At 53.0% G+C, this 20,535-nt stretch overlaps 1 protein-coding gene across 2 annotated transcripts; it reads left to right on the forward strand.

The window, feature by feature from the left end:
• Positions 1-312: 312 nt before the first annotated feature.
• PLA2G4F (phospholipase A2 group IVF) lies at positions 313-18,121 on the forward strand. Of its 2 annotated transcripts, XM_059704473.1 has the most exons (20): positions 314-519; positions 1,432-1,504; positions 2,174-2,310; positions 2,410-2,538; positions 2,930-2,970; positions 3,233-3,275; positions 3,721-3,787; positions 5,671-5,840; positions 5,957-6,070; positions 6,231-6,268; positions 6,472-6,607; positions 9,067-9,203; positions 9,368-9,590; positions 10,478-10,592; positions 10,796-10,933; positions 11,033-11,137; positions 12,083-12,271; positions 12,536-12,702; positions 13,480-13,666; positions 13,963-18,121. In XM_059704473.1, the coding sequence occupies exons 1-20, from the start codon at positions 409-411 to the stop codon at positions 14,181-14,183; spliced, it is 2,541 nt and encodes an 846-aa protein (XP_059560456.1). In that variant the 5' UTR covers positions 314-408; the 3' UTR covers positions 14,184-18,121. The 2 variants fall into 2 exon arrangements, with proteins under 2 accessions (XP_059560467.1, XP_059560456.1); XM_059704484.1 differs by lacking the exon at positions 13,963-18,121 and having other exon boundaries at positions 313-519; positions 13,348-13,486.
• The last annotated feature ends 2,414 nt before the right edge of the window (positions 18,122-20,535 follow it).

Below are 20,535 nucleotides of genomic sequence, written 5' to 3' on the forward strand. Positions count from 1 at the left end.
TCCAGGAGAGACTAGAAATACCTGAGCCAAATGAAACACTGAACCAGGAACTTGAAAGGTATTGGTTTTAGGCTTTTTCTGATAGAGGAGACTGGCCTCTCGACGCAGCACCTGTTGGCAGTTGTTCCTTCATCAAATCAAACCATGGGGAGTGGTGGGGTGGGGCTCAGGAACCTATTTTACGCAAGCAGCCCAATGATAACCAGGGTCTGGATTGGGAACCAGATTGCCTCCTGCCTAGGGAAACTGGTCACTTCCTGGAGCCAGTCAAACCCCGCCTCCAGCCCCAGGGCCCTCCCCACCCCAGTGCTACCTGTCAGACCTGAGCTTGCAGTGATCGTACGCAGAAGCGAGGAGAGTGGCTCTGGAAAGCAGACGGCTTCTTGCTGGGAAGTGGGCTGCCTGGCCATGCTCTGGGCGCTCTGGCCAAGGGGGCTGGCAAGCAAGGGGCTGCCTCTCCTGGGGGTAGTGTTGCTGCGAAAAAGAGAGAAGAGGGGACCTCAGTGGAGTCACTGCCGGGTAAAGTACCTGCTCTTCCCTGGGAAATGTGGGCTGGAGGGGTCCTGGGAGTGCAGTCCCCTGTGAAGACAGGCCAGCCCAGCAACTGGGTTTTGATCTGGGTGGGACCAATTTCCTCCAGACAACCTGGCGGACTTTAAATTAGAGAGGTTGGCCAAGAGCTTGGCTCTTGAAAATAATCCCCTCAAATTAGGAATGGCGGGCTAGGGCATGTGACCCTTTGGCTGGGTTTGGCCCAGAATGCCTAGTCTGGCTGTTGGGTTTTTGAGGAGATAGACTCACTCCAAGGAGTTGCAGTCTGTTGCTATGTCTCCTGAGCCCAAGCTGCAGTCTCCTTAGCAACTGGTCTGACCTGCACCAGCCGAGTGATTTTTGGTTTCCCTTCACCTGCCCAGCCTCCTCGGCCATTCAGTCCTCCTCAGGGAGCTAGTGGGTGCGATTGGTCACATTTTCTTCTAATATTTAATCTCCTTAAGCACCTCACGGCACCTCTCCAGCTACAGCAGTGGCACTGCGGTCCGAGGGGAGTGCAGGTGTGCGGTGCATGATAACTAATAATTAGCAAAAATGGCTACATGTATTAGGCCAAGCACTTTACATGACTTCTTATTGAAAGCTCACCACAACCCTATGAGATAATCATCATAATCCCCGTTTTAGAGATGGGAGACCTGAAGTGTACAGAAATCAAGGCCATCCAGCTAGTCCATGGTGGAGCTTAGATCTGAAGCCAGCCCGACTGATTCCAACATGTTGAACTTCCAGTGCCTGCCCTGCCACGGCCTCCCAGGTCCCAGTGACCCTGGGCCAATCTGCTGCTCTGTGATGAGAGAGGGAAACAGCAGCACTTCAGGGAGGTCAGGCCCCACACCTGGCTCATTGGAACTGAGTCCCCGAGTTCTGTTGTTTCAGCGGGAAACCCACCCATACTATGACCTCCAAGTGAAAGTGCTGAGGGCCAGAAACATCCAGGGCAAAGACCTGCGTGAGTGACCTTCAGTTCCACCTTTTCTCCTCTTCCTTTCCCTGAGGCCTCTGCAGAGCTCAGCAGGGGCTGGCCTGGAGTGAGTGAGAGAGAGAGAGAGAGAGAGAGAGAGAGAGAGAGAGAGAGAGAGAGAGAGAGAGAGTGTGTGTGTGTGTGTGTGTGTGTGTGTGTGTGTGTGTGTGTGTGTGGAGTGGGCAGAGCGCTGGTGCTGACTGTGGAGGGAGGAGAGGGAGCTCAGGCCACAGCCTCAGGGCTGGCAGGTGGGAGCTGGAGGGGAGCACTGTGCAGACCCTGACTCCTCCCTGAGCCTAGCAAGTAGAGCGGTGACAGCCTGGGAGAGTGTGACACCTGCTCTTGCCAGAACTCTCCGGGTCAACGCTCACACTGGGAGGGGAGTTTGTCACCTGAATTTCTGGGAGTAATTGTGCAGTGGTCTGTGCTGCCATGTGATCTTTCCAATTGGCCGTGGCAGGACTTCCATTCAGTTGAATGGGAGGTGTCACTGGTGGAGCAGTCAAGGATGAGGGCTCTCCCTCCATCTCCCGCCCCACCCTGTCACCTGGGCAGCCTCCTCTCCTGGCTCTGTTCCTTCCTCCCACCCTAGCCTCCTCCAGGCAACCTTTTCAGCAATAAGACCTTAAAGCTAGGACTCCTTCCCCACCCCTGCAGTGTCCAAAGCTGACTGCTACGTGCAACTGTGGCTGCCCACGGCATCTCCCAGCCCCGCCCAGACAAAGGTGATAGACAACTGCAGTGACCCTGAGTGGAATGAGACCTTCCACTACCAGATCCATGGCGCTGTGAAGGTGAGAGCCAGCGAGTGGCCGGGGTGGCGGGGGGGACAGGGCTTCTTCAGGGTGCCTGCCCTGCCTCAGGCTCCCACGTCCTGCCCTCCCTGAATCCAGAATGTCCTGGAGCTCACCCTCTATGATAAGGACGTCCTGGGCAGCACTGAACTCTCCCTGCTGCTGTTTGACCTGAAGAGCCTCAAGCCTGGTCAACCCCACAATCACACCTTCCTACTCAACCAACAGGTGAGCTATCCCAACTGTGCCAGCAATGCGCTGAGCTCAGGGAGAGGACGCCCAGTCAGTCAGCAGAGACCAGGCCTCCAAGACAGACCCTCTATCCTGCACCACTGATCCTACCAGGGGGTCCCTCAAAAAATTCTTCCCTGAGTAGAGTCTACATGTGAACTCCTTGAGGGCAGAGCACTTTATCTTGATCATTGCTGAATCCTCAGCTTCTAGCACAGCGTCCTCACAGTGTTCAATGGGTGAAGCTTCTCATGGAGATGCCACTCTCCTTCCTGTTCCAGGGAAGCCACACACGGCTCCTCTTCTAGTCCCTGGGCTGGGGGTAGGGACACTCCCTGAGGCTTTCGGAGCTCTTTGAAAACTGGTGCTTCCTTGCTCCCTCCATTAGGATTCACAAGAGCTGCAGGTGGAGTTTGTTTTGGAGAACAGGTGAGTCCAAGTGGAGCCCATGTCCTCCCATTTACTCTGAAGTCACCGACAGCTCCTAGCTGTCAGTCACCAGGTCCTCTGCTGGCCTGGCCTGAGAGGGGATGTCCTGGTCTCAAGGCGAATTTGAGTGTTGGCCAACACCCACCCCTACCCCCTAACCCTGCCATGCTCCCCAGGCTCTCCCAACTGCTTTGGTCACATTATTATAGTAACAGCCACCTTGAGGGGCTCAGATAGCCAATGAGCCCACCATCCTTTGCAGTCAGGCGCCTGCATCTGAAGTCATCACCAATGGAGTCCTGGTGGTAAGTAGAGGAGACACCAGCTTGGGGCTGTCCAGGGCTGGGAGCCATGAGAAGTCCACCATCGAGCCCATCGTACCCACTTGCCTCTCTGAAGACTGCTCGACCCATCCTCAGTGGAGGTGTGCTGGGTAGGCATCTGAGTGGACAGCCTGAAAGCCAGCCTTCCTACCTGTGCACAGCACATCACTCACTCGGAACCCTGTCTCCTGCAGCTGAAGGAGCCTTGATTAGGGGCCCTCGCCTCCTCCCCCTTTCCTGCCAGGGGCCATTTCCTCTGAGTCCTAGGAGTGGGGCTGCTACAGAAGATCCCTGCCTACAAGGCATTGGCTGGGAAGATTGCTACCTGGACACTGCCCCAGATACCCCTTTCCCTTCCCCCTCTTGGTCCGGGCCCTGTGCAGGGTGATGTGTCTGTCTGGGTCCCATGGGCCTCTGCTTTCCTCAGGCTCAGCCCTGTCTGAAAATCCAAGGCACCCTTGGGAAAGATGAGACAGCTCCACAGCAAAAGTATGGTGAGTCTGGTCAGTGGCCTTGGGTCTCTTCTTCTCTCTCTTGGGGTGTTGAAGGACTGCTGATTTCAAGAAGATGGGTCTGGGCAGAAAGTTTTTAATTTTCACCGCTTAAAGCTGACCAAAGATGAAACGGATTGCCTCCGGAAGTAGTGAATGCTTGTCCCTGGAAGTTTTCAAGCATAGCGGTGATATCAGTCCAACTACTCTCTATAAAAACTCCCTCAAATCTCAGTGGCAGACAGCAGGAAACATGTATTTAGCTCACACATCTGGTGGTCAGCTGGGGCTGATCTGGGCTGGGCTTGGCGGGAGTGACCTGGCTCTGTACCATGTGTCCAGTGAGCCACAAATTTCCTCTCCCCCAAAGCCAGGAGCACAGAGGTTCTTAGGGCAAAGGCACAAGCCCCGTTGAGCAAGTGCTTTTAAGCCTTTAGTCACGTCCTGGCCACTAACATTAAGTCGTCAAAACAAGTCCCAAGGCTGACCCTAAAGGTGGAGGGCAGGGAATTTAGTCAGCCTGTCAGTGGGAGGAACTGAAGTCACCTGGTAAAGCGTGAGAATTCCAGAGTGAAGAGCTGGGCACACCCACGCATCTGCCACAGAGGCAGCCTCCCTGGAGGGGCGGATGGGGAGGAACAGAGGCTGTGTGAGGGCTAAGGTCCCCTGCAAGGCCGAGAGGCTGCCAGTCAGCCTCTAAGATGGGTCGCACCTGGGTCACATCCAGCACTCATTATGAGTCAGACATTGTGCTAAGCATTTGACATGTGTTTTATTGTTTAATCCTCATCGCAACCCTGTAAAGTCGGTGTAATCATTTTCCTCTTTTAATTCATGAGACTGAGGCTCACAGAAGGAACTTGCTTACGGCCACACAGCCAGTGAGTGGTGGAGCCAGGACCAAATGCAGGTCAGCGATGCTCAGGGCATCTGCTTTCTCCACCAGAGGCAGCTGCTTCTCACTGTGAACAGCACATGCATATCAATCCCAGTCCATAACCCTGGTGTGAAGGAATATACTTTCCTTATTTCTCTAACTCCTCCCCCCTGGGTCATGCAAGTCTCCAAGTCTCATTTAATGCCCAGGAGTGTGCACAGGGAGAGGCATTCCACGTGGACCCCTGCTCCTGAGGTGTGTGGGGCCCGGGGCTCCTTTACAAGGCTGCCTGGGTGTCATGCTCAGCCATTCTCTCTGGGGTCTTGCCTCTCCCCCAGAACACTCCTAGGAACAGGTGGCCCTGCTGCTCCTGGCTGCAGGCCTCTCCTGGCCTCACGTGCCCTGCTTCTCCAAGCCCCGTATTATCTCTGTGCCCAGGAACCCACTTCTTTCTTTCACCTCCTCGGCAAGCCTTCTGTGTCCTCCCAAGATCTTACACGTTGGAAACAAAGCACTGAGAAAACTAGGGCCTGGCCACAAATCTCCCCCAAGGCGATGAGCACAGAGGTTGAATGGGGGGCAAGGGATAGGGGAACTACTAGTTGGAAACTGGTCATTAATGTAATGATTAACATAGGATAATTACAATACAATGTTTGTGAGATGATATTTTATATACTTAGTATAATAATATCAAAATCATCAGCCCCATTAGCTCTGGGCAGGGGGCCCTCCCCTCCCTGCCTTTCCCACCCTCCCCCAGGTTCCCAGCTCTGACCAGGGCACTTCATAGGTTCCCTGAGTGTCCTTCATGATGCCTCTGCTATGGGTCACGGTGCCCAGGAGTGTTTCCAAGGGGAAGAAAAGGGCAGTTGCTACTAGTGTTGCTGCCATCATGAGACATGTACACACACACACACACACACACACACACACACACACACACACCCCTCCGACCCCTCACCCCACCCCCTAATCTCACCCACTCACCCGGGCCCTCTGCTCCCAGGATCTAGGCAGATTCGTCTGGCAGTGCCCGGGGCCTACGAGAAACCACAGCTCTTGCCCCTGCAGCCCCCTGTGGAGGCTCACCTCCCAGACACCTTTACCTTCCATGTGAACCCAGTGCTTCGCTCCAGGTTGCACGTGGAGGTGGGGGAGAAGCTCACGGTCCTGCAGGTGAGTGAGCCCAGAGCCTGGAAGAGGCAGATGGTCAGTGTGCTGGAGCAGCACCTCGGGGCTGCAGAGCCCACGTCCTTCACTCTGGGGGCTCCATGGTGTTTTCTTCTCTGCAGAGCGACCCGAGTGCTGAGCTGGAGGCTCAGACCAGCAGCCTGGGCGAAGGGGGCATCCTGCTCTCCTCTCTGGCCCTAGGTCAGGAGAAACAGCGCTTGGTGGCTGTGGGGAAGGTAAGGCTCCATCTGGGTGTCCTGCTTTGTGATCAACAGAAATGGTCTGGGCCAGGGGCCTGAGAGGAGGGCCACATCTGGGCCAGAGTTACCAGAGCAACAGGGGCTGCGGGTGGGGGAACCCACCAGTGTGCTCAGGGACAGCTGTTGTCTCTTTCAGGGCCAGGAGGTGCCTCTGAGGGTGAAGGCAGAAATGAGGTGAGGAAGGCCCTGGGCTGGGCAGGAAGTGTGGGGGCTTCTCCTGCCTGCTCCGCTCAGCAGAGCAGGGAGGGGTGGTGGGGGCGTGTCCGGGTCCCGTGGAGTGTGGGTCTGTGCCTATGAAGACTCGGCTTGGCCGAGGCTCTTCTCCACTGAACAGTCATCCAGCACCCACCCCACCCCACCCCACCCCACTGAGGCAGCTCTGGGGACCTTGACCTGCGCCTGGGCTTTGACCTCTGTGATGGGGAACGACAGTTTCTGGACAAGAGGAAGCAGATCGTATCCAAGGCCCTGCAGCAGGTGCTGGGATTGAGCCAGGCTCCTGCCAGTGACCAGGTATGGAATGGAGGCGGCCCCAGCATCACGAGAACCAAATCCAATCTCTTCCCTTGAGAGGACTGTGTAGCTAAGTCCTGACAGGAAGCCCAGAGGAAGCATGGGGAGCAGAGGAGGAAGGGGGAGGCCTGTTCACCTCAGCCGACTGGAAAAGTCAGGACCCCGTATGTAATGAGGGCCCAACAGCCCTGGCCAAGGGAGGTGAGCAGTCAGCTTGGCGGCCATAGCAGCACCCCACAGACTGGGGGCTTAAACACACACATTTATTTTCTCACCTGGAGGCTGGAAGTTCAAGATCAAGGTGCCATCTGGGTTGGTTTCTGGTGGTGCCTTTCTTCCTGGTCTTCGATGGCCACCTTCTTGCTATGTCCTCATACGGCCTTTCCTCTGTGCATGGGCAGGGCTGGAGATCTCCATCTCTCCCTCTTACAAAGACACTGCTCCTATTAGATTAGGGCCCCACCCTTATAACCTCACATAACCCATATCACCTCCTTATAGGCCCTTTCTCCAAATACAGTGTCACATGTAATAAAAAAGAGAAGGCTCTGGCTAGAAATAAATGACGGAGATTTATTCAAGGGTCTTAGAAACTGGAAGCATAATTAGGAATAAATCTGGAAATGTTCTAAGAAACAAAGAAAAGTCATTTATTTTTATGATGTAACTGAATCACAAGAGAGATTAGCTATTTGGCCCATTACGATGGGTGAGCTAGTATCCATCATTATGATAATGGATTTCAGGTGGTCACGCGGGCACCCGGCAATCTGGTCATGTAGAAGTTGTCTTTGAGGAGGTCTTACAGTTGACTGGAGTCCAGGCCCCGTGGGTACTGTACTGATGGTAATCTGTAATGTCAAATGCAGGACGGAAGAGTTTCAGGCAAGTTTAAAAGTTTTCCTCAAGCTTCAGGTTCTGTGGATAATTTAGCAGTAAGGCTGAGAAGAGACCCCATTAATTCCCCACTAATGTTATTTTCTCCTCAATAACCACACTGGGCTTCAATGTTTGAATTGGGGGGGGGGGGGCAGGAACACAATTCAGTCCAAAACAGTAGACAGGAGGCAAGGCAGTGCTGCGGTGAGACCTGTGGTAAATCAGGAACAAGTTGGCATTTTCCTGGCTGCAAGTGAACTCAGGAGACATGCCTGTGCCCAGCGCTGACAAGCTGAGCAAGCTGGGATTGTTCATTTGGGTAATGCCTGCTCTGCTGATCTCCATTCTGTAGGTAGAAGGTAAAGAGGGCACGAGGGCACAGCCCTGCGTACAGGCAGCTCTGTCTCGTCCAGCTCTCTGAAGAGGCGCTGCCCTTGTTGGACAGTGGCCAGGGAGGTTTTTATTTTATTTTATTTTTAAAACTATATATTTTATTGATTTTTTACGGAGAGGAAGGGAGAGGGATAGACAATTAGAAACATCAATGAGAGAGAAACATCGATCAGCTGCCTCCTGCACACCCCCTACTGGGGATGCACCCGCAACCAAGGTACATGCCCTTGACTGGAATCGAACCCGGGACCCTTCAGTCCGCAGGCTGATGCTCTATCCCAGGGGTGGACAAACTTTTTGACTCGAGGGCCACAATGGGTTCTTAAACTGGACCAGAGGGCCGGAACAAAAGCATGGATGGAGTGTTTGTGTGAACTAATATAAATTAAAAGTAAACATCATTACATAAAAGGGTACGGTCTTTTTCTTTTTAGTTTTATTCATTTCAAACGGGCCTGATCCGGCCCGCAGGCCATAGTTTGCCCACGGCTGCTCTATCCACTGAGCCAAACCAGTTAGGGCATTTTTATTTTTTTAAGAGAAAAATAAAGGAGGACAAGGAAAGGAACCAAAAATCTTGGGTGGAAAACATTCATGGAAAAGCTGAGCAACCAAAAAACTTCCAGTCTGATTCCACAGACACCTCTGATGTTGGGGCAGGTCCAGGCTGCTTGGTGGTTTTGGTCATTTTAGTGTAGCGGGTCTCAACTGGGGGCAATTTCAACCCCTCCCACCCCACACAGGGGACATGTGTTATTGTCACAACTGGGGGAGGGGAGGGGGGAATACTGACATCTACTGAGTAAAGCCAGGGACGCTGCTAAGCATCCTACAACACACAGGACAGCTCCTCACAACCAAGAATGATCTGGCCCACAGCCGTCAGTGGTGACAGTGCTGAGTAAGAAACCCTACGTGAGCTGTTTTGGGTGAAACCAATACACCTCACAGGTACATCCTTTCATGGTGTCATGGTTAAGAGCCATCTCTGGAGCCGCACTGCTTCGGATAACCAGCCCATCGCTTACTAACTATGCAGTTCCCTCATCTGAAAAATGGGGATCTCATTGGGTTTCTGTGAGGACTCGGTGAGGTAATAATGTGAGGGTCAATGTCTGATATCATAGGCAGCAGTATAGAAATGGCGGTGGTAGTCGACGTTGTTGTCTTGATCGTTCTGTACCCAGGTGCCTGTGGTGGCTGTGCTGGGCTCTGGAGGCGGAACCCGTGCCATGTCTTCCCTGTACGGCAGCCTGGCAGGGTGGCAGGAGCTCAATCTCCTGGACACTGTGACCTACCTGAGTGGGGTCTCTGGGTCTACCTGGTAAGTGAGGTGGGGGCAGGGTACAGAGTGAGGGAGAGCTCTGAAGGGGCAGGGGTGTGGCCTGGTGATCTGGTGGAGTACAAGGGATGGAGGAGGAGGGGTCTCTCATAGACACCTGCTGTGCTCCCCTGCCCCTAACTGCCCCGAATTCCCTCTACACCCAGGTGCATCTCCACACTCTATAAGGACCCAGCGTGGTCCCAGGTGGCCTTGCAGGGCCCCACTGAGCAGGCCCGGGCGCGGGTCTGCAGCAGTAAGAAGGGGGCGGTGTCCACGGAGCGCCTGCAGTACTATGCTGAGGAACTGAAGAGCCTGGAAAGCAGCAGCCATAGCATCTCCCTCATTGACCTCTGGGGCCTCCTCATTGAATATTTCCTGTACCAGGAGGTAAGAGAAGGGCAGGTGACACGTAAACATGGCTCCTTTCCACCTCTGCCCCGCAGCACTTAATTCCACCTTAGCCGTTGGGCAAAGCTGTCCCTGAGGTCTGAGCTCCCTGGGCACAAAGAGTGAGCTCCCTGGGGGGGGGGGGGGGGGGGCGGGGGCGGCTGCACCCCTTCATCTTTCCTGGCTCCTAAGCCCTGGGCCGGGAGAGGCTGGTCTGTACTTCTCAGGTCTGTCTGCATATCAGAATCACCTGTGCAGCTTTTCACAAACACCCCGTGCCTGAGCCCCGCTTCTAGAGACACTGATGCTGATTGGCCTGGGCTCCAGCGCTAGCACAAGAGTGTTTTCAAAGTGTTCCAAGCGATTCCAACCTGCAGTGAGGCAGAACACCACTCTGAGCCATTGGCCACGGTGCCATGACTTTCACCACCTGGTGGTTTCTCCTGGGACTGCAAGCCCAGAATGCCCGGGGGGAGGAGAGATTCAGGGCTGAGTGAGGGCCTCAGCCAGGGGGCCTGGCCCCTAGTGTGCGGCTCTTAGTGATGGATGTATATCACAAGTGGTTTCTAATTTCCAAAGAATTCGTGTTTTCTAGTGATTTACTTTGTAAAGAAAGTAGACTAGATTTTCAGTTATTCCTTTAAAAATGTCGCTCTGACTCTCTCTGGTTTGGTATGCTTTCTGGAATGGGAAAGAGGCGGGGTGGGGGTGGGGAGCGTGTTCCCAATGCCCCTGGAGCTGCACAAAACCCACAGGAGACTTGCCTCTGCTGCAGCCTAAAGCCTGCGCCTTTGAGCACCGGCCTTGGCAACCAGTCTCGTGGGCTCGCCACACCCTGCAGGCCATTGGATGGAAACGCCAATCAGCTTCCCTTCTTTCCTGCCCAGGAAAACCCCGCCAAGCTGTCTGACCAGCAGGAGGCAGTCAGCCGCAGCCAGAACCCTTATCCCATCTACGCCAGCGTCAACGTCCGCACCGATGTCAGCGGGGACGACTTTGCAGGTGCCTGTGTGTGGCGGGGATGGTTGGTCGGAGTGTGTCAAAGGCCAGGCTGTCAGGGTACAGATGGAGCCTTGGAGCGCAGTGGGGTTGCTGCCTCCCGCTCTTGGCAAGGCAAAGATTCTTGCTCAGTCACAATGGCCAGGGGGAACACCGGGGTCCTGGTGGGAAGCCCTGGTGACATTTCCTTTACTCTGGGTCCCCAGAGTGGTGTGAGTTTACCCCCCACGAGGTCGGCTTCCCCAAGTATGGGGCGTATGTTCCCACCAAGCTCTTCGGCTCAGAGTTCTTCATGGGGCGACTGCTGAAGCTCTGGCCAGAGCCCCGGATCTGCTACCTGCAGGGTGAGTCTAAGCTGGAGGGCTGGGGACAGGGCAGGTACCGGGCCAGCCCTGATGTGGGTGCAGGAGCTGTGAGGGCCTGGGCCCTGCCTGTGCCCTTAGGCATGTGGGGCAGCGCCTTTGCAGCCAACCTGGATGAGATCTTCCAGACCGCGGGCTTCAACCTCGGCTTCCTGGACTGGCACCGAGGCAGTGTGAACGTCACAGGTGAAGGGTCACACCTAGCCCCCCCTCCCATTCTTCTTTCCAGCAATCGGGTCCTGGCAGAGGCATAGAGAATGAGGGAGAGGACGGTGAGGGACTGGCTATCCCACTGGGTGCAGAGAAGACCTGCGGGGCCGACTTCTCTGCAGAGGCCGTGTGGGTGGGGCTAGGGCCCAAGTTAGGGGACCCAGTGGGAGCCGTGGGTGCTGTGTAATCAGGCTACGCCTCTGCATTCTCTGCTTGAGCTCCCAATAGGTCAACTCAGCCCCGGACCACTGGGCATCTGGTTGATGCTCTGCCCACACATCTCAAGGCTCCTTAAATGGCCTATGAGCTCCCTGCTTCGAGGAATATCTTTTCCACCTTTCTCCCCTGGAGGACTTTTGCTCAACTCTTAAGAGTCAGCTGAGCCATCCTTTCGTCAGGGAGTTTCTCTGTCCCATGTCACCCCTCCGGCTGGTGAGGGTGCGACCACCAAGGCCCCTGCAAGCCTACATGCACGCCCCATCATTGTCCCTACCTCAGGACGTTGTTAGGAGTCGTTCTCTCTTTATGACTCTGCCCTAAGTAGGTGTGAGCCCCGAGGGCCAGGCCCCAGTCACCTTTGCATCCCTGTGCTTAACCCAGTGCCTGACATGTAGCAACAGCTCAGTAAGTGTTTCATGGATGAAATTCTGATTGGAAATTGGATATACAACTTCATTTTCAAAAGGGTGGAAAATAAATTATTATTTAATAAATGCAATGTCATAGGCAACTTTCAAAACATGGGAAACATGAAAGGACAAAGGCATTTAAAGGGGGTTCTGGGAACAGTGGTGAGAGGCCTGGGAAGTAGGGGAGAGGAGGAGGGGTGTCAGGAGAAGGAGGGGTGCCCCTGCGCCATGAAAGCCACTGGACAGAGGCTGGCACACTTCCCACTGCTTGTCACCATCCCACCCTCCCTAGACGAGCACCAGAAGCTTCGAGACCCCACGAGGCTGCGAACGAGGCTCTTCACCCCCCAGGGGCCCTTCTCCCAGGCCGTGCTGGACGTATTCACCTCCCGCTTTTCCTCCGCCGAGAACTTCAACTTCACCAGTGGCCTCTGTCTGCACAAGGACTATGTGGCCGGCAGGGAGTTTGTGGCCTGGAAAGGTGGGTGCTGCTCCAGGTGGGGCCCTCCTGCTGTCTATGCCTCTGGCTCACTGGGGCCAGCGCGTCCTTTGACCCAGGGTTGGGGTGTGGGCTCCTGCTATCCAGAAGCTGATGGGGGGATGACTATAGTGGGCTGGGACTGGGGTAGGGGACTACAGAGTGGCTGTCAGAGAGAAGGGCAGAAGCAGAGGTCTCCACAGAGGGGCATTCCCAATGGGAAGAGAAGGGGGTTGCTAAGAAAAGCATGCATTTGTCCCTGTCCAGACGCACACCCGGACGCCTTCCCCAACCAGCTCACCCCCATGCGGGACTCCCTGTGCCTGGTGGATGGGGGCCTTGCCATCAACTCTCCATTCCCGCTGATCCTGCTGTCGCAGAGAGCGGTGGACCTCATTGTGTCTTTTGACTACTCCCTGGATGCCCCTTTTGAGGTAAGGGGTGGGGATCCCCCGTTAGGGCCGCCTGACTGGGGTTTGGGGATGGCCCTTGGCGGAGGGCCTGGGTTCTAACCTGCAGGGGGCGCCACTGTGAGTGCACTGGCCTCCCAGTTGGAGGAGAGGGTTGCTGAGGTTACGGGAGGGAGTGGGAGTCAGTAGAGGAGGCCAAAGAGGGTCCCCAGGTGTCTTCTGTCCTGATGAAGAGTAGACCCCTGTTCTGAACCCTGCCTGTGCCTGATAACATTCCTTGCTCCCATCAGGGCCTGCGTCTGGGTCGGCTGTCCCTTTGTTACTATGGTAACAACAGAGCCATCAGGTTCCCCTCAGGGGTCTCTCAAACCCTGTGTGGTGGACAGCGTTCACCATCTGCATGCGGGTTCTGGTTACACTGCTGGGCCAGCTCTTCCCTCTTTGGCCTCCTCTCCCTCCTCCTCCTCTTGGATCCAACTCAACCTCCTGTAATCATTCGGTCTCAACCCGTGAAATTGAAATCAGCCTCTACGAGGGAGCAGGGAGGGTCAGAGAAGGAAGCAGTGGGCAGTTCCAGGGAGGAGTGGCAGCGGGAATGCTGGTGATTATTGATAATCTGCACAACAACCCCACCAGAGAGTTGTTCTCATTTTTATTTTATAAATGAAGAAACTGGCTCAGAAGGGTTACGTCACCTGCTTGACGTCACTCAGCTAGTAGCAGGCAGAGCTGGCCTTGAAAACGGGATCTGTGTGAGTCCAGGTGAGGGCAGGCAGGGTCAGAAGCCTGCCTCCTGCCCAGGTCTTACAGATGACAGAGAAGTGCTGCCTGGACCGAGGCATCCCCTTCCCCAGAATCGAGGTGCTCTCTGAGGATCTGGAGAACCCCCGCGAGTGCTACCTGTTTGCCAGGGCCGAGGACCCCCGCGCACCCATTGTGCTGCACTTCCCCCTGGTCAACCGAACCTTCCGCACACACCTGGCCCCAGGTGAGGGCAGGCCCTGGGCCTGAGTCTGGCCCACAGAGCCCTGGGGTGGTGATGGGGTGCTGTTCTGAGAGTGGATCCCCTGGACAAGGTAGCAGAGTACCCTGGGCCCCAGCATTGGCACCGCCCTGCTCCTCCTGATGGGCAAGAGAGCAGACATGTGAGCCCAGGAAGAGCCCACAGAAACCAGCCAGATGTCTGGGCAAGGGCGGGGGGGGGCGGGTGGGGGTGCTCCTGGGCTGGCAGCTCCTAGTCACAGAGTGCCCCAGCCTGGTCTCTCCTCCTCTTCCAACCCTCAGGTGTGGAGCGACAAACAGCTGAAGAGAAGGCCTTTGGGGACTTCGACATCAACGGGCCAGACACCCCCTATGGCATGATGAACTTCACCTATGAGCCCGAGCAGTTTGATCGGCTGGTAGCCCTGAGTCGATACAATGTTCTGAACAATGTGGAGACCATCAAGCAGGCCCTCCAGCTGGCTCTGGACCGGCGGCAGGCTGGGGCCCGGGCTGGAGGCTGACCCGGGCTGGAGCCAAGGACTGTGGTGCAGGAGGGACCGTGGGCTCCAGACCAGGGCTTGGTAGAGGGAGGAGTGGGCTCTGTGGGGCTTCTGCCTCCCATCTTCCCATCTTCCCTGCCTTAAGGTCCACCAGGTTCCAGAAGCTCCTACAGATTTCAGCTTGTACGTGGCAGAGCCCTTCTCATATGTGTTTCTGGGAGAAGATGGGGCAGTAGGTGTCTCTGGGGGCTCTTGGGGATGTGAGGCAGAAGTGAGCAGTGCTCATTTTAGAGGGGATCGAGGCAATAGTCTAGTCCCAGGGCCCACCCCACATGCAGAAGGGCCTGCGACCCTCACCAGAATGGGAGCTGTGAGTGCTGAGGTGCAGGTTACTCTCCTTAAACTGAGACTAAAAGCAAAGATGCATCCATCCAATACACACATGGCCCAATCCCTGATACCCTCTCCTCCCCAGCCCCTGCCCTGTCCCCTGCTCCTGGGTGCAGTGTGAGTGCTCTCAAGAATAAAGGGGGACCACATGGGTTGCCAGTCTAGGTCACTAACTTTATCATCCTCCCCACCCCCCCGCCCCCAAATATGTTTTCACTAGAGACCCGTTGCATGAAGATTCACGCAATAGGCCTTCCTTCCCCTGGCTGCTGGCACTGGTTTTCCTCCAGCACCCGGGACCCAGGCCTTTGGTTTGGCTGCAGCAGCGAGGCTTGGCTTCTCCGCTCTGGCTGCAGCGGAGAAGCCAAGCGTCTTCAGTCTTCAGTCTTTGCTCCGAGCCTGCATATGCAAATTAACCACCATCTTTGTTGGGTTAATTTGCATACTCATCCTGATTGGCTGGTGGGTGTAGCGGAGTGACACCAATTTTAGATGCTTCTCTTTTATTAGTGTAGATTGGTTTCAGAGAGGAAGGGAGAAGGAGAGAGAATGGAAACATCAATGATGAGAGAGAATCATTGATTGGCTGCCTTCTGCATGCCCCACACTGGCGATCCAGCCTGTAACCTGGGCATGTGCCCTGACCAGGTATCTAACAGTGACCTGGTTTATAGGTCGACACTCAACCACTGAGCTATGCTGCTGGGCTCCATCATCCTTTTTGCTAACCCCCATCCCTCTTCACTGCTCATGGCCCTTCTATGCTCAGCCTCCTGAAGGCCGTAGGGTGATGGCCAGTCCTGGCCAGGCTCCAGCTGGTGGGTGTGCACATTGTCTCCCTGCTAATCACTCACACTGCACTTTTTAAACTTGGGCCACATTCCCTCATCATGTGTACAGCTTCCACCCATGCAAATAGTCTCACCATCCCATCAGGGTGTGTCTAGAGGGCGTATCCATGTGTCAAGGGACAGAGTGAATGCGCCCCTGCATGTGTGTGCATGCTCCTCGTGAAGGCAGGCTGCAGAGCTGCTAATCTGTTGGCCAGGGCTGTGCAGTGGCAGAGGGAAACTGGCTGGGAACTCGGGCACCTTGGTTCCTGCCTCTTTCACAGATTCGGCCGATGATCTGAGCAATCTCTCTTTCCCTGTTTCTCATTTCTCCTGACCCACCTGGGACACTGGAAATATCTGGAGCCTCTCCAGCAGGGGTAGATTTTAGGTCAGTGGAGAGGCGAGCACGCTGCCCAGGCTTGGTCTGGGGGCTCTCCGGGTCCCTTGCCTGCAGCCTCACAGCCTCGTCCTCCTCAGCCCTGCCCCTGGGCCACCTGGGGCCCTTCCATGACCCAGCTGGTATAGCCACGTGAACACGTGCTCCTACTGCCCCCTCCACCTGGAGTGCGCTCTTTGGCTGCACCTCCTCCTCTCCTGACGCATGCTCTCCAGGACCAGTCACCATTTCTCTTTCAATCAGGACAAAGCCACAGGCGTGCTGAGTCTGGGAAGAAGACCCTAGTTCTGAATTCCATTGGGAAGAAGGCAGCTGGGTCCCAGCCTCTGGCCCTGGCCTGGCCTGGGACCCCCCAGCCTCCAGCTGGACATGAGCTGGGAGGACTGAGGGAGTCGGGCCTCGAAGGCCCAGTGATTTTGGCTGGCATGGGGTGGGGACAGCTTGATTCTCTCCTGCCTCCTCACCATTGCTGCTCATCATAGGCCAACACCACCCCTGCCTCTCAGTTCAGCAGTAAGAGGTTCCCTTTGGGGCAGCCCCAGGCTGGTCCCTGAGCTCCTGTTATGGCAACTGTTATCACCACTGCTGCGCCCACCATCATCAACAACTTGTTATTAGGGCCTCCATAGAGTTTATAACTTAGAACTTCATAGATTTCTTAGGACTTGAACTCATAAAGTTCACAGAATTCTTAGACCTTTCTAGGGCTCAACACTCTGAATCTTTAGCCTGTCTCATTTAATGCTGCACACAGTCCCGGGCTGTCTCTGACCCCCGAAAAGTAAACCCTCCAAGGGCAGAAATTTGTGTTTTGTTTGCTGCTCTATCCCCAGTGGTTAGAGCAGTAGCTGACACATAGTAGGTGCTCAGTAATATTTGACATATAAATGAATGGGTCCTACAGTCTAAAGAGATGGGTCACTACCTACCAACCATGAAAAGGTGTATAACACTCTACTCCAGTGGTTCTTAACCTATTTGGATCTTTTTGAAAAGCCTATGAAAGACTTCTCCCCACAAAATGCAAATATATATGAAAAGTTGTGTACAACAAGGTCTCTGCTTCACTATGTGATCACCACCCCCAGGGTGGTGGAGCCGGTGTTTGCCCTCCCAAGCCAGCAAGTTTTGGGAAGAAAGCAGGCATGTGGGCTTGTGCAGAGCTGGTTGGTACCTTCATTCTCACAGAAGAATTGGAAGAGCCATGTTGGCTCCTATTAGGTTTCGAAAGACAGGGACAAGCTGGGCAGGCAGGAAGCGGGCGGCTGGTCCAGTGCTATAACCAAGAACTTGGTCAGCAGGTGCTGCAAAGGTAATCTCAGCTACAGAATGAGGAAACCTCTCCAGGATTAGATGTGGGAGTCAATGAGAGTGAGAAGTTGGGAGGTCAAAGATGTCCTGGCCAGTTTGGCTCCTGCTCCTTAGATGTGGCTTTTTTAGACACATCTCCAGGCATTCAGAAGAGTCTTCTGCAGAAAAAAGAAAGAGGAGGGGTTGGAAAGAAGGGCGGGAGGGATGGGAGGTGGGAAGGAATGAAGTGTACAAATTTATATACACATATATCCATCACTATAATCAAGATATAAGCCCGACTGGCATGACTCAGTGGTTGAACATCGACCTAGGAACCAGGAACTCACGGTTCTTCCATCAGGGCACATGCCCAGGTTGCAGGCTCCATCCCCAGTGTGGGGCGTGCAGGAGGCAGCCAATCAATGATTCTCTCTCATCACTGATGCTTCTATCTCTTTCCCTGTCCCTTCCTCTCTGAAATCAATAAAAATATATTAAAAAAGAAAAGATATAGAATATTCCCACCACCTTCAAAAGTTCTCTGGTGTTCCATCCCAGCCAATCTCCCGTTCCTGGTCCCGGCGACCCCTGATCTGCTCTCTGTCACTATCATGGGCACTCTTTTTTGTCTGGCTTCTTTCATTCAACATAATGCTTTCGAGATTCATCCATGTTGTTGTATGTGTCAGTGGTCTGTTCCTTTTTACAGCTGAGTAGGAATTGTATGGATATACCACAGTTTGTTTATTTGTTCACCTGCTGATGGAATTTTAGGTTATCTCCAGTTTAGGGCTCTCATTAAGCTTTTAATATTAAACTCCCAATTTTAAAAAACATTTTAAATTTATTTCAGAGAGGAAGGGAGAGGGAGAGAGAGAGATAGAAATATCAACGACGAGAGAGAACGCCCCACACTGAGGATCGAGCCCACAACCCGGGCATGTGCCCTTGACCGAAATCAAGCCCGGGACCCTTCAGTCCCCAGGCCAACACTCTATCCACTGAGCCAAATTGGCTAGGGCTTAAACTTCCGTTTTTTGTATGTTTTTTTTTTTTAAAGCCCCTTTTAAAAGCCAGGCAGTCTCCATCTTCTCTCCCCAAATAAGACAAGAACCTTAGCATGCTAACATGTTTCCTGCCGACACCCACCCAAACTTTCCACTCACTATCTAGGGGCTCTTACCTGAATTTTATTTCCAGTGTATCGCAAACTTCAAAATAGAAATATTTAATTCAGCTTTACAATATGTTTTACTGGTTTATTTGCTCATCATTGCTTACAACTTCCTCCCTTTGGGTTTATTTTCCTTTTTGTTGGACTTCAAAATTAGTTTTTTTAAAAAAATAGAGGGTCCATGGATGGTAAACTTTCTGAGTTCTTTATGTTTGGAACTGTCTTTTCTTGCCCTGACTTATGAAGAGTATGCAATTTTTGGTTCAAACTTATATTTACTCAGATATGAATGCCTTCTTGCATTTGATATTGCCAATGGTAATCTGATATCAGTTGAATTCTTATTCCTAGGTAATTTGTCTTTAACTTTTAGGGCTTTCTATTTGTCTTGGATTTTCAGAAGTTTCACTATGATTTTTTTGAAGTGGGACCTTAAAAAAAATCAGTGAGCTCTTTCAATTTTGGGATTTATGTCTGGTGCATTTGGGGACTAAAAAATACAGATATTGTGAATAGAATAAACTTTTATGCAATAAAATTTTAAGAATGCTCTACCAACTTTATCTGAACACAATCTTCTTCAGGCTCTCTGGAATTCCTATTAAATGGATTTAGAAATACTTATCTGAGTTGATTCCCTATATCTCTAAACTTTCCTTTTATACATTCTATCTTTTCATTTCCATGTTCATGAATACATTTTTGTCTGTGTCCAGTCTGCCCCTCTGCCCAGCTCTTGTGAGTTTTTGTCTCACTGTTGACTATCACATTGTTCAGTTTAAAGTTCTCTAGTAGGATTTTCCAAAATTGCTTGTTTTCACTGCATGGCGTGCTTCACTCCTTTAACTCAAATGGTGTTAATATATAGCATTTTAAGGAATTTTTCTGATTGTTCTGTGAACTATTTACTTTGGGTAGGTTATTTGTTGCCCCTCTTTCATGGACTTTGCATTCTTTTTACCTTTGGTAATTCGTGGTTGTAGTCTCATCTCTAAAGGTGCTGGGCTGTGATGGCTCCTGGTCAGGTCATTGGCCATGCAATGGCAATAGTGGCCATTAGGTGGCGGTGTGGGACTTGGGAGGAGGCGGAAGTGCCTCAGTTGCAGTGACTGAAAAGCTATGGTCCAGCCCCTGGGTGACAGTACAGCACTGGCATGGATGGCACCTGGCAGTGGCAGACCGGGGTACTGCTGAGGCTCCAATCTGTCTCCTTATTTAGTGTTGCCTCAGAGTTTTTGATCCTTAAAGAGCTCCCTTTCTTGTTTTCAATCATGGGCTATGAATTTATACATGGATGTCTTTCCCATCATTAATCTGGTGGTGGTGGGGGCGGGCATAAGTAAAGTATTCTAAAGGAGAATTTCCTCAAGGGCGGGGAAAAAAAAAGACACATATGTGCCCTAACTGGTTTGGCTCAGTGGAAAAAGACACATATGCAATACCCTTTGTAATACTTTAAGCAATAAAATAAATAAAATAAAATTTAAAAAAAAATAAAGGAGAATTTCCAATTTCAAGATAAAAGAGGACAGGCTAAGATCACTCCCCAACTCTTAAAAATAAGTAATTACACAGCTTACTAAATTTGTTTTTTTAAGAAATATTTCCAAGTTGAGTACATCCTAAATAATAAAGAAATTTTAGGTATTATTATTGCATGAAAGTTTATTCTATTAACAATATCTGAGTTTTTTACCCCCACTGTACTTTTTAGTCCCCAAATGCACCATCAATCTGAACTGGCATCCACTCTTCCTCTGGACCAGCTGAACCTGACACATTCGAAGGAGGGGAGCCTCTTGGTCTGAGAGCTGCCTGCCTCCCTGAGGCTCGCAGGGGCCTCTCCCAAGGTGCCGCGAGGGGGAAATGAGACAACGTGTGTGACAAGCTGAGCACAGTGGCTGGCATGCTGCAAACCCTCATACGTGGTGGTTTCTCTTTTGCATGCGGTGCTGATGGCTCCGAGCTGCCAAGAAGAGAAGGCCTCTTGGCTGGTCCTACATGATTGGTCCTCCCTGCTCCCTGCACCTGCCAGTGCATTCAGAGCAGGCTGGCTCAGGACTGGGCCACACGACGGCCGTCAGGGGTGGCTGTGATGCTGACCAGAGTGATGGGTACTCAGGACCAACTCTCCCCTAGGCCAGGGTAGGACCTGGTCTTCTGGGACAATTCACAAGTCTCCTAGCCTTTGCCCCATGGATCTGCCTCATCTCCTTCCCTCTTCCTGGCCTGGGAGGAGATGTTCCACCTCGCGTGTCCCCGTGTGCACATGCATGTGCTTTTTCT

This window comes from Myotis daubentonii, chromosome 1 (genome assembly GCF_963259705.1).
Source record: "Myotis daubentonii chromosome 1, mMyoDau2.1, whole genome shotgun sequence".
Classification (NCBI taxonomy): domain Eukaryota; kingdom Metazoa; phylum Chordata; class Mammalia; order Chiroptera; family Vespertilionidae; genus Myotis; species Myotis daubentonii.